General features: G+C 43.8%; 1 protein-coding gene across 1 annotated transcript in view; it reads left to right on the forward strand.

Moving 5' to 3' along the window:
* The first annotated feature begins 647 nt into the window (after nucleotides 1-647).
* RAB2A (RAB2A, member RAS oncogene family) overlaps nucleotides 648-13,499 on the forward strand; it is a 45,296-nt gene continuing 32,444 nt past the window's right edge. The window contains exons 1-2 of the mRNA XM_058821307.1: nucleotides 648-930; nucleotides 12,964-13,035. Coding sequence (XP_058677290.1) covers nucleotides 885-930; nucleotides 12,964-13,035 — 118 coding nt within the window. The 5' untranslated portion in view covers nucleotides 648-884. The remainder of the gene's footprint in view (nucleotides 931-12,963; nucleotides 13,036-13,499) is intronic.

A 13,499-nucleotide genomic window follows, 5' to 3' on the forward strand; every position in this document is an offset into this window, starting at 1 on the left:
ACGAGTCTGGATTATCAATCCCGTGAGGAGCGGCTGAGGGAGCTGGGGTTTAGCCTGGCCAAAAAAGAGGCTCAGGGCTGACATCAGTCCTTACAACTCCCTGAAAGGAGGTTACAACCAGCGGAGGGTCGGCTGCCTCTCCCAGCGACCAGCGACAGCATGACAGGACACAGTGTCAAACTGTACCAGGGGAAATTGAGGTTGGAGACTAGGAAGAACTTTTTCACAGAAAGGGTGCTTAGACACTGGGATGGGCTACCAAGGGAGGAGGGGAAGTCACGGTCCCTGGTAAAGAAAGACTGGATGTGGCACTCAGTGCGCCAGTCTAGCTGACACGGTGGTGTTTGGTCACGGGTAGGGCTCTAGGACCCCAGGGTTCTTTCCCAGCCCGATGAGCTCGGCACGCAGGGGTGGCATCTCCCCAAAGGCCCCCGGCCCGGAGCCGCCGCCACCGCCCTCAGTCCCGCGGGGCGGGGGCCGAGGCTCCGCCCTGCGTGCGGCGGGAGGCGGCGGAGCGCCTCAGCATTTCCGGGTCGGAGGCGGGGCGGCGTGAGGGGGCGGGCGCTGACGTCGCCGGAGGGTCCGGGGGCCGCTCGGCGCCTGTTTATTGTTCTCGCCGCCGCCGCCGCGTTCCGGCTTTCCCGGCGCCTGCGGGGCCGCGGTGGGAGGGAGCGAGGGAGGGCGGACAGCAGGACCGGGCGAGCAGAGCCCCTCCGCCAGCGGCGGCGCGGGGGCGGAGGTAGGAGGGAGCGAGCGGGCGGAGGCGCCGCCCGGGGGCCGTTAACCCGTTTCCGCCTCTCCGCAGCGCGAGCCCGGGCGGCGAGCGCGCGCGTCACGCCGGAGCGAGAGCGGGACAGCCCGGGAGCGGCAGCCCGGGAGCGGCCATGGCCTACGCGTACCTCTTCAAGTACATCATCATCGGAGACACAGGTGGGTGAGCCCGGCCCGGGCCGCGCCGGAGCGGGGCCGGACACGGAGAGGAAGGCCCGGCTCCCCGCGCCCATTTCCGCAGTGTTGGCAGTGCCGCCGACGTGGTGGCTCCGCGCGAGGAAGAGGCGGTGTCTCCCCCCCGCCTCTGCGCCGGGCCCCGCCCGCGGCCTCGGCCTTGTCTCCCGACGGCCTTGGGCCGCTGGCAGCCGCCTCCGGGCCTGGCGGACGGGCCGCGGGCAGCTCGGGCTGTGTCACGGCCTCGGCTGCGGCGGCAGAGCGGGCCCGCCGAGAGGGAGAAGGCGCTGTCACAGCGAAACCTAGACCTGGGTAGTGCCCGTGGTTTGCAGCCTTGTGGTAGCGAGGCCGCACTCCTCCCCGCAGTTTTGTGATGAGTTTCTGTCTCATTGCTGCGAGGTACCTTCAGCTCGGGCTGCAAGGATGCTCTTTCCAGTCTCGGCTGGAGCTGCTGTAACAAATTGTGTGAAGACACGCTGTCAAAGCAGAATTAAAAGCATTGGCTCTTCCAGTCTAATTTATAGGGACCTCTTTTTTATGTGTATGTATGTACACACGCCACTGCTTTTCCACATGTTTCATGTCATTTTTTAAAAACGTATTGACTCATAGAATATCAGGGGATTGGACTGGGGCTTAAAGATGATCTACTCACAACCTCCCCCCCAGTATGGGCAGGAACAGCTCCCACTAGATCACATTGCTCAAGGCCCCATCCAACCTAGCCTTGAACATTTCTCAAAAACTTACTCCATTCTATTTGTTATTGGCTGCTGTGTGACAAATAATAGTGCTTACAAATGCAGAGCCATATGCTGATAGGAATTGCTGCTTGAGTCTCCTTTGCCAATATGTTTTATGCTTCTTTGGCCTAGTATGGATGGGAGTAGCATACTTTGATCAAACTATTGTCAGGACAAGGTAGCTAACTTAGTTGACCGTTGTGCCTGTGTATTGTGTGTTTTCCTTGTTGTTTTCCTCATACCTGCCTAAATGCCTTCTCTAATAAGTTTGATGACACACCTGTTTTTTAGGTGTTATTCTGAAGGTGCCTTCATACTTCAGACCTATGAACCAAATTATCTGTTGGTGGAGTATAATTATACATTGTAGTTGCATTACACATGAGGTTGTTAAGTACACTGGGTGCAACTACTATGTGACTTTGATCTGCTTTTTAAATGTACATTTAAACTCTGAAAGCTTTTTTAGGATTCTGCAGTAGCAGATGTAATACAGATGAATTGTTAGAAATATATCACACCTGTAATGGCCATGTTGGAAGCCTTAGGCTGTAGATGATAACTGAAAATTTTGCAGAGTGTTCGCTTGAGTGCCAGTTCATCAAGCCAGGACAGGACAACAGGATATTACCTGTGCAAATTCAGGAGAAGGAAGAAGAGGTTTGTCAGGCTGGGGTGATGCAAGATGGTAGTGCACAGTTCAGAATGATAGTTCAGAACAGGTAGCCAATTCTGGTGCATCTCTAAAAACTGTAGTCACTAAAGTGGTAGACAGCAGCTTACAGTTGCTTTGGTATATTGATTGTATACTGATTAAATTTTTACAAAGAAATATCCTTAGTGTAATGGTCTGTACTGCACTCTTGAATTTGAGTTGCTTGAAATGTGAAATACAGAATGGATGTGTCATTTCTGAAGTTGTTGCAGCTGCTTAAGGGCCAAATATCAGAAGAGTAAGAGACAGGAAACACAGAGAGAAAAACAGTTCACAGTTTCGTTGTTGGCTTTTTGGTTAGCTTTTTGTTTTTTTTTAATTCTTGTGGCTTGTATTCTTGAGTTGCTACAGGAAGCTAATTAAAGCTACTGCAATGATTATTTTTGAAGTGAATTGAATATGTCAGTAATGGTAAGTTGGTTTTGCTTTTATTTAGATCTCCTGTGAGCCTTTTAAGTATTCCAATAGAGTAAGTACTGAAGAGCCAATTTATGTTGTGCACAGTTGCCAAGATGGTGGTGGCAGTCTGGGTATTACTGCTCTTCCTCAGATGAAGGCCATTGAACTCAAACTTCTGACAGTGAAAATTAAGAGTGGATGGTGACTGTCCTCTTCAGTTCCCATGGTGGATTCCCACAGTGTGCCAGCCAGAGAAGATATGGCCTTGCAGACCATGTAGATTTAATAGCAATCAAGAAATTTGCTTCTGGTATTTGATTTAGAGTCTTTGGAAATGCCTCAGCTGCCTGGTGACTCAGCAGTTAGTTGTAAACAAACTGTAGGAGAAAACTAAGAGACTCAGCTGAGGACTGATGTTAACATTTAGCTCCTCTTTCAGCACTGAAAAACAAAGTAGGTTGTGCCATCCATAAGCAAACCAACGAAATCCCCCTGGAGTTACACAAGACACCCCTGTGTGCCTTCTCTGAATTGTGATTCCACATGCTTTCATTTGCTTAAACACAGGAATTCAGGATGATCTCAGTCTCTTAAAATGACAGCCACAGAAACTGACTGTGCAAGACTATACCTTGTGCTCAACAGTTCTTGTCCCTTAGCATTCCCTGTTTCATTGGTCATTGTCATTCACTGACTTCTTTTCTTTCTCTGGTACTTCAGCATGGTAGCTTTATGAACATGGAATTGCTCCTAGTCTGGTTCTTAACTGAGTTTTTTAATATATAAAAATGGCATTCTGTATAATTGGAACTGGTTTAGGATCTAGTTAGTTTTCTGTTATGGGAGAGACCTGAAATGGCATAGTTGTATTCCAGGTGCTAAAAAACATGGACATAAATCTGTGTTTTTACATTGTAGCAGTGGGGCCGGAGCTATGGAGTTTGAAGAGAAAAATACAAGTACTGTGTAATACTGAGTACTGTGAGAGTTTACCAGGAAAAATCCTCTGATTTGGCTATTTCCAAAGCATTGTAGGAGTTTGCAAATGAATTTAGAAGCATGAGTGGTGCATGCTGTATAGGGCTGTACCTCTGAGATCTTTGCCTTTATGGTTGATGGTCTTTGATTTTGATTGATGTCTTCATCCACTCTTCCCTATACATCCACCTTTGGCCACCAGTTGAAGTTGAGATGATCTTTGATCTGAGCTAGGATAAATCCTGTTGGCCTATGAGAATTGTCTGTTTGTGCAGTTGGTGGCTGAAAGTCTGTCTTTTTTTTTTTTCTATGTAATGGTAAAATCTTTACTTATATGTTTGTTAGCAGCAGTGTCCCATGTACATGCTGGTAATAAACTGGGAATGATAACAAGATTTCTGTGAAGATGACAGCTGGAATATTTTTTCAGAGTAATACACATTAATCATAATTTTCTTATATTACAGTGTGTTTGCTAGATTCCAGCAGAGAATGCTCCTGAACTTTAGGATACCTCAAGTACTAGTTTTGAAATGGTCACATTTCTTGCCACCAGCATAACTCGTCAGTTGCAGCCTATCTCAGTGTCTTTTTACGATCAGTGTTGCTGCATTTTCCATGAGCAAGTCCACCTGCTTTCTTAAATCTGTTACTGCAGCAACTCTGAGCTTTTTGCATAATGGACTTTCACTCACCTTTCAATTTCAGCAGGCAGTTGCTGCTCCTAGACCAAGAGTGTCTCTAAGTTACTCCTATTAGAAGGTGATGATGAAAGAAAATAGACTTGCTTGGTGATCTAATTCTCACTTTCTAGAGTAAAGTAAGCTGTCTAGTCAGCCATTTCACTTGTCTAGGAGACTTTCAAATGTTGAAATTAAGCAATCGAATTTACTTTCTTTTTCAATCCTCTTTGTGAAATACTTCTAATGTCTTTGCTCTGGAACAACAGTTGTTAGTAGCTAGTTATGTGTATGATTAGAGTCTTTTGCCCTTATTTTATCTAAGTATGTAGTAGTACTTCTTGGCTAAACTGGTTTTCATCTCACCAGATCTGATGTTAATATCCTGCAATAGCTCATGAACTTGTTTGTGCTGAAAACCAGAGGACTGATCTGTACTACTTACATCTTGCTTTGAGACCCTTTCAATTATGCTTTAATCCCAAAAGAGCAGATATTAGGTATTGTATAAGAACATCCTCTTAGCCTCTTAGAAGTTAACTAGAATTAACAAACTATGTCTATACAAAAGGTTTCATGAGGCTGCTGAAACAAGTGGCTGTGTGCACACTTGTACTAATTCTTAATACTTATTTTTTTAAAAGAAACCCCAGACACCTTGCCACTCAAAAACATCTAACCCAACCCCACCTCCAATTTCATCTAAAACCATGTTATTATGAACGGCTGGCAGTTTCTAACTTCATTTTCATGCAGAAAATGAAGTTTTTTTATAGACTCACATGTAGCTTAATTTTATTTGGAAATCATTTTTACTTACCTTTAAAACATATAGTTAGCAGTGGAGCAGTGCCCTACAAACTGCAATATGGTAAAGCTGAACAGCTCCTTTAACTTTGTATGCCTGTGCTAATTGTTAGTAGAAAGGAAAAATTTACATCATTGGCTTTGAATATGCTATTGAAAATGTTGAAGTGTTGACACTAAATCAGCTGTAAAAGAGCCATTTTTATTACTTTTCCTGAAATTACATAGGCAGCATGAAGGATTTTAGAGGTTGTTTTTCTTCTGTTCTTGTCCATGCTTACATTTGTACGTGAGCTCCCTTTGCTCCGTATGTGACAGTTCGGAATGTTTTCATTTGTCCTTCCAATAAATGTAAATAAAGCTTTCCCACTTGATGGTAGAGTTCTGACTAAAACATAACTGACTGAGATGAGATTAAGAAAAATCCTTGCTTTAGGTTCATGTCTTACTATGCCTAGGCCCATGAAAAGATAATACTGCACTTTCCAGAGTTTGATAAAGCTGCTGTGGTTAAAAAGGGAGGAGAGAGGGAATGAATGGTAGCCTGTGATAAGAAAAGGGCTTATGAAACATCTGGAAGCTCTGCAGACTACTGGAAAGAACTAAAAGTATCTCATAAACCAGGTTAAAGGTATATATCTTGTGACATTTGTAATGTGTGATTACCTGGTTAAAATCAAAGTTAGTTTTAAAATCTGGGTTCCTATATGTATAATCTAGATAATAATCTATTTTTATATATTATATGTAATAATAATATATATAATCTTGCCCATTATTTGAAGCTGTGTTACCCTATTTTTAAGATTTATTTTTGTCTGTTTTTCTGAAGGAAGGTAAGAAAGCAAGAAGCTTGTTTCAGCTTGGTTGTTTTTGTGGCACTGGTTTCATGGACAGCCAAGCTGACACAGTTGGTTACATGTGAAAGAAGGAGTTCTTGCTCCCCTTACCTTGTGGTGACTGTGATAGTCTGCCATGATCTGGATCCACCCACTAATGCAGTAGAAAACTACCTTCTTTTTAGGTTAGCTTTTCACTTAGTGCCTGAACCATGTGATTTGGTCTTGTGGTTGTGCTTTCCACAGTCTGGAGTACTTTCAAGGAAGGAAACTGGATCTAGGAAGATTAGTGAGAGCAAGATATCAAAGGGAAGAAGGTCTTCATCTCCGTGTGTGGTGGACTGATTGATCACCATCAAGTACAAGAAAAACAGTTCTGTGAGACTGTTGAATTAATCCAGGGTTTATCTGCTGCCAAAATGAGCAGACCTTGTTACCACTTCTTGTCTCAACTATGAGCTCTGCTGCCTCTTAGCTCTCAGCATCGCTGCTTGTGTGATCCTTCAAAGGCCAGCTCAGCTCATGAAGATGATTTGAAAAACAAAACTAAACAAATAGTAGGTACACTTAAAAGAATGCAAGAGCCCTTTTGGGTAAGGAGGTGGAGGTGTGTGGGAAGGAGTGTCTGCTCACCAGAGACAGCAGGCAGATTGACATAGGAGATTTTTTTTAGCATTCAGTTTTTATTCCATGGTTGAGAGGACTATTACTGCAGTTCTTTTCCTCTGTCACCTTTCTGGGGCTATACTGATGCTTAGGTGAGCAAGTAAGGAAACTCAACCTCCCCCTACCCTCTTTTTTGACACATTATTAGTTTTGAACCAGGTCAGGTTTTCAAGGCAAACATCAGTGGAGGGAACACTGAAGAGTTTTGTCTACAGGTAAGAAAAGCCTGCAAGTTCTCCTCATATTCAGTAGTACACACCTGACTCTGCAGCCAGTAACTGAACTTTCTTTGCCCTATTCACAGGGAATCAAGAAAGGGAGAAGGAAGCAAATCAGCTGTCTTAGCCAAAAACTTGCTCAGCTGTACCATCACCTGTGCTGTGGTTCCAGAGCTGGTTTTTTGTTGTTGTTTTTTTTTTTTTTTTTTAAGTGCTATGAGTGCAGCCTGTTACTGAAAAGAAGAACCATTCCCTTTTGATGTAGCCCTAGTCTCATGCACATACTGGTGTTTTGGAAGAGTGTAGTACTGTCCAGGATTCATTTCTTGGTGTAGCTTGTTGCATATGAGTGAGAAGGGTAGCTTTACTGCTGAGCCCTGAAATAAACACAAGTATATAAAGAAGGGCTGTGTTGAAGCTGGGCCTGAGTGGACAGCAACAAACTTCTGGCAATGCCTTGTCTAAGGAAACTGAGTTGCACCCAGATTAAGAGGAAGCTGTTAAGGGAGGTAGAGGAATTTAGAGAATCAACTCAGTCTGCTGGATCAGAATTTAAAGCTGGAGGGTAAAATTGCTGTAGCACAAGTTCTACTCCCATCATTGTTTGAGTGCTAGGAAGCAATGAAGGGATCCTAAAACAGGCACTTGCAAAGAAGCAAGCTGCCTTCCTTCTGAGCACATAATCCATTGTTTTCATTTGTTCTTAAGAAAGAGCTTTTGTTTGCTGTGGTTGTTGAAGGGTATCCAAGCTCTCTCATATGAAAACACTGGATTTTTTTTCCTGGGGTGATTTATCTGAAGCTATATTAAAATAATTGTGGCAGTAAAATGGAGAATGGGTTAATAAATAACTGAATCTATCCCTTTTGCATTCTGCAATTGACTGTCATCAAGATGTTCTCATCTACTTCTCACAGTGTCTGCCTCATTTCAGGTGTAATATTTACCGTGCTAAGTGAACAAGATACCTGGTAAGCAGCCACTCTGTTCTTAGAGTTAACTGGTGTAGTTACTTTAAACCACCTGCATGCCACAGAATTAGCTGCCTGCAGCCGTTAACTGATCTTTGCTGCATCTGTTTGTGTCACAAGGTGGTAAACTACTCAGGCATTCATATACAGCTCCTGTTTGTGATACGTGCTCCTGTCTATGATAGGGGAGTTAGCTCAAGCCCTGGAAGTGATTTGGACTGCAAACTGTTTTCATAAGAACTTTTGTGATACGAACATGCAGTATCTGAAAACCATAAAATTAAAATGAAACCTTCTAATTCGGTCAACAGCAGTCAACTTTGAGATGGGGTTTTTTGTTGGAAGGTTCTGAACCAGCAAGAATGGCATTAAAGAGAAACTAGTTATTTCTTTGCTTTCTCTGTGTGAGCCCATCAGCCTGCAGTCTGCTCCTAAAAGGACTGCTATGGAGGAGTGACTGGAAGTGCAGTCATCTTGTGCCAGTCTGAGACCGAGCCTGCATCAAAGGGGCTGGGCTTGTCTGTCGTCTTCACTCTGCTGAGGCTGGTGTTTGTAGGCTCAATTCAACTGACTTGGTCACCAGCCTTAGAAGGAGAAGAAATATCAGATTGCCACTTGAGAACTAGTGCTGGAATACCTAATCAAATGTCATTTTGTTCATTAGATTTTGAAATGTTGAAATGTTCCAACATTTGTAAGATTTGTGCAGGAATACTGGATTGGTTTAAGGTTTTATCCATTGAAACTGAAATCGCTTTGCAAGGTTAATGGCAAAAGCTATCTCTGGTGTGACTTGCAGGTTTTTTTTTAAGTGAGGCAGTGATTATGTTCTCCAGTGGGGCAGTTTTATTTAACTGGTGATACAAAAGTTATCTGTGTATAAGAACAGTGTTCACAGAATCAGCTAGGGTAGAAAAGACCTTTGAGATCATTAAGTCCAGCCTATGACCTAACCTAACACCTCCTCATCAACTAAACCATGGCACTGAGTCCTGCATCCAGTCTTTTTTTCAGCGCATCCTGGGATTGTGACTCCACCACCTCCCTGGGCAGACAGTTCCATTGCCCAATCAATCAGTGAAGAATTTTTTTTCAGATGTCTAACCTAAACTTCCCCTGATGCAGCTTAAGACTGTGTCCTCTTATTCTGCCAGTGGTTGCCTGGAGAAAGATACCAACCCCCACCTGACTACAATCACCTTTCAGGGAGTTGTAGAGAGTGATAAGGTCTCTCCTATTTCCAGGCTAAACACCCCCAGCTCCCTCAGTCGTTCCTCACAGGGTTTGTGTTCCCAGCCCCTCACCTCGTTGCCTCCTCTGGATGTGCTCAAGCCTCTCAAGGTCCTTCCCAAACTGAGGGGCCAGAACTGGACACAGCACTCAAGGTGTGGCCTCGCCTGTGCCGAGTACAGGGGCAGAATGATCTCCCTGCTCCTGCTGGGCACACTGTTCCTGATGCAGGCCAGGATGCCCTTGGCCTTCTTGGCCCCCAGGGCACACTGCTGGCTCATGTTCAGTCAGCTCTTGACCAGCACCCCAGGTCCCTTTCTGCCTGGGCACTGTCCAGCCACACTGTCCCCAGCCTGTAATGTTGCAGGGGGTTATTGTGGCCAAAATGCACTTGGACTTGTTAATCTTCATTTTATTGGACTCTGCCCATCCATCCAACCATCCCATGTCCCTTTGCAGAGCCCTCCTACCCTCCAACAGATTGGCATATGCTCCCAGCCTAGTGTCATCTGCAGATTTACTGATGGTGGACTCATCCCCTCATCCACGTCATCAGTGAAGATATTAACAGGACTGGCTCCACACTGATCTCTGGGGACACCACGGATGACTGGCCACAGCACTGTTCACCACCACTCTCTGGGCCCATCCAGCCCAGTGGTTCACCCAGTGAAGAGAGCATCTGTCAAAGCTGTATCCTACCAGATTTTCTAGGAGGGTGCTGTGGGATACAGTGTCAGAGGCCTTGCTGAAGTCCAGGTGGACAACATCTACAGCCTTTCCCAGATCCACCAGGTGGGTCACCTGGTCATAGAAGGAGATCAAGTTGATGAAGCACAACTTGCCCCTCCTAAATCCATGCTGGTTGGGTCTGATCCCCTGGCCATCCTGTAGGTGCTGTGTGGCACTCAAGATGATCTGTTCCATAATCTCTCTGGGCACTGAGATCAGACTGACTGGCCTGTAGTTTCCTAGATCCTCCTTTCCAGCCCTTCCTGTGGATGGGCATCACACTGGCCAGCTTGCAGTCATCTAGGACTTCCCAGCTGAGCTAGGACTGATGGTAAATGACAGCACCTTCACAAGCTCATGTGCCAGCTTCCTCATCACCAGATGGATCCCATCTGCTCCCATAGATCTGTGAGCGTCTTAGTGGCTCAGCACGTCTTTGACTGCTTCATTCTGGATAACAGAGGGGCTCTTCTGCTCCCTGACACCATCTACCAGCCCAGGAGGACAGTTGTCCTGAGGACAGCCTGTCTTTCTGTTGAAAGCTGAGGCAAAGAAAGTGTTAAGCACTCTTCCTCATCTTTAGTTACTAAATTCCCTCTCACATCTGGTAGAGAATAGAGGTTGTCCTTGCCATTCCTTTTGCCATTAGTGTATTCATAAAAATATTTTTTATTGTCCTTTAGAGAAGTGGCCACATTGAGGTCTATCTGGACTTTTGCCTCTCTAATTTTTTTCCTACATGACCTAGCAATTCCCTTAAGCATTTCCAGAGATACCTGACCCTCCTTCCAAAAGTGATACATCCTGGTTTTTTTCCTTAGTTCCTTCAAGAGCTCTTTACTCATCCAGGCTGGTCATTTTCCTTGTTGGCTCATCTTTCAGCACATAGGGACAGTCTGTTCCTGTGCCTTCAAGACTTCTGTTTTGAAGCATGCCTGTCTTTCCTGGACTCCTTTCTTTTTAAAGGCTGCTTCCCAAGGAACTCTCTGAATAAGTCTCTTGAATAGGCCAGAATCTGAAAGTGCAGTGTGGAAGTTGTATTGATGCTCCTCCTTGTTTCACCCAATATTGAAAATTCTGTAATTTCTCAATCACTGTGCTCCAGATGACCTCCAGCCACCACATCTCCCACCAGCCCATCTCTGTTTGCAAACAGCAAATCTGGTGTAGTCCCTCCCCTGCTAGGCTCGCTCACCAGCTGTGACAAGAGCTGTTCTCTGAGTAGAATTATTAATATTTTAAAATTTTGTGCAGTTTTGTGTTCTGTCCCTACAGCTCCCATATTCTGCCTTTCTGTTTCTTTTTTCCCTGCAGTTCTTTCCCCCACTCCTCCTCAACTTCTCTTATGTTAACTAATTTTTTACAGACAGAATCTATACCCGCTTCAAAGCTGCTTTTGTTCTGACAGCTTGCCATCATAAGCCAGAAAGCTAAAGAAAATAAATCTAGTAAGGCAGATGCTGCAAATTTTGCCTTGGACTACAGCTCCATGCCACTCTGTTATTGATCTGCTGGCTGCTGCATTTCTTTTTCCTCATTTGAACTAACTCTTAGGCTTGTCTGACCCTGCATTAAGCCATTTCTGTTTGCTTTGTCACTCCTCTTGTCAGATTAGCATGCTAACCCAGCAGATGGCTGAAATTGCCTCAGAACTCATCTAAGCTTTGTGGAGAAATGGACTGGTGCATACTGTAGGACAGAGTAGAGACAGCAGCACTAGCAACTGGCTTAGGCTGTTGGAATTGCTGCCTTGTTTGGGATATTAATCTGAGTGCCATCAGTTGGCCACAACTCATTTTGTGACAAAACTAAATGCAGGTTTCCTGTTTCTGTTAGATTTGGTTGAAACTGGCTACTGGTCTTAGAATTAAAGTCCAAACTAAAATATGTGGTGATTATATTTCTGTAGGCTTTGTTTCCTTATTAAACCATACTAAAAAACTTTGCTGAATTTGGTACTAGAAAGGCCAGTGTCACTATATGCAAACTTCTGGTATGTGTATCTTTTGTCAGTAGTGTGGCTCTTTTCCTTATCTCTTTGTTTTGCTATCTTTTATTACTAGATATGTCTCTTATGATGAGTTGTTGCTGACCTCTAGTATGTGGCTAGAATAGCTTTATCTTGCTGGACAGATAAAACAAAGTACAGCAGGAACTTGGATGCTACAGTATAGTATGTTATGTGATAGTAGCTCAGAGTTTAAACCAAATATATTGCTGTCAAATTTTAAGGGCTGAAAAGATGAAGTTTGACTGCACAGACCAGGAAGAATAACCCCTCCAAGTAAAAGAAGGAAAAAATAACTGTAAAAAGTAGTATATTTACAAACCTAGGTAGTTTGAGTACTCTTGCTGACTGCATTAACTTCTACTTTTCTGTGCTTTCACATACAGAAGAACTTGCCCATTTGCTGACCAGTGTCCGTGTAATGGGAAATAGTTATGATGATTTCTGACACGAGTTGTCTGAGGGGGTCGGTGTTTGTGTTACCTGTCTGACTCTTCCTGGAATGCTTTTTGCCTGGGGGGGAACCAGTGGGTAGCAGCATATAGTGGCTGTGAGCAGCCACAGACATGCTGTGGTTACCTCAGTGGATAGATACAGAGATAGATGGGAGACTGATGCTATTGAGGAAATAGTTAGCTTGGAAAAAAGCTGAAAGTACTGCAGGAGAAGCAGATAAAGGGTTGTGAGGAGTAGCAAGCCCTGTAGTTGTTGAGGAGAGAGGATATAAAATGGTACTTTGAAGGTCTGTGCGAAAACTTGTTTTCCACTTAATTTTAAAGCAGAACTACTTTCTCAAAAGAATAATTAATTTTTGTTCAATTTTTGAAAAGATCTGCTTTGACTATAATGTTTCTAGAACTTTTAAAGTTGTAATTAAAAAGTTTCGTACACTTCAAAGTATGAGTTCTAATACCTTCAGTTCCAGTAATTAATTTTAAGCAATGTGTAATACTTCCTTGAATTAATTTCTATTGGTTCTTTACAGACGTCTTTAAAAATTTGTTTAACACTTATTTCTTTTCTTTCTTTTAGGTGTTGGGAAATCATGTTTATTGTTACAGTTCACAGACAAGCGGTTTCAACCAGTCCATGATCTCACTATTGGTAGGTCCTTTTTGTGCTGCCCATTATTAGAAGTTAAGTGGTTGGGGTACCTCAGCATGCATTTATGAGTTTGTTGTGCTGCAGAAGTGCAGGATTTGTGCTGTATTAAGGTGGCAGTGAATCTCTAGCTAATGAGTATTTTTTAGCTCATAAAGTCAGCTTGGGGTTTTCTGTTGGGAGGGTGAAATCTGAAACAATTTGAAAAGTTCATAGCTGCAGTATCTAAACTCTCTTCAGAAAAGCAGGCACAGAAGAATTGTACAAGCTTGAAATGCGCTGATAGTGATGGAAGTGGCATTTTTGTGGTAGGGAACGTAAAGTACCCTAGCCACAAAACCTTGAAGACAAGTTAGAGATAAACTGTAGCAAAGTTACCCTTAAAAATGAATAAAAAAATTTATTTGGGGAAACTGACTTTTGAATAGAGGACTGAAGTGTGAATGTATTTGCTTTTGGAAAGGATA

The sequence above is a fragment of the Ammospiza caudacuta genome, chromosome 1 (assembly GCF_027887145.1).
Source record: "Ammospiza caudacuta isolate bAmmCau1 chromosome 1, bAmmCau1.pri, whole genome shotgun sequence".
Lineage (NCBI taxonomy): Eukaryota > Metazoa > Chordata > Aves > Passeriformes > Passerellidae > Ammospiza > Ammospiza caudacuta.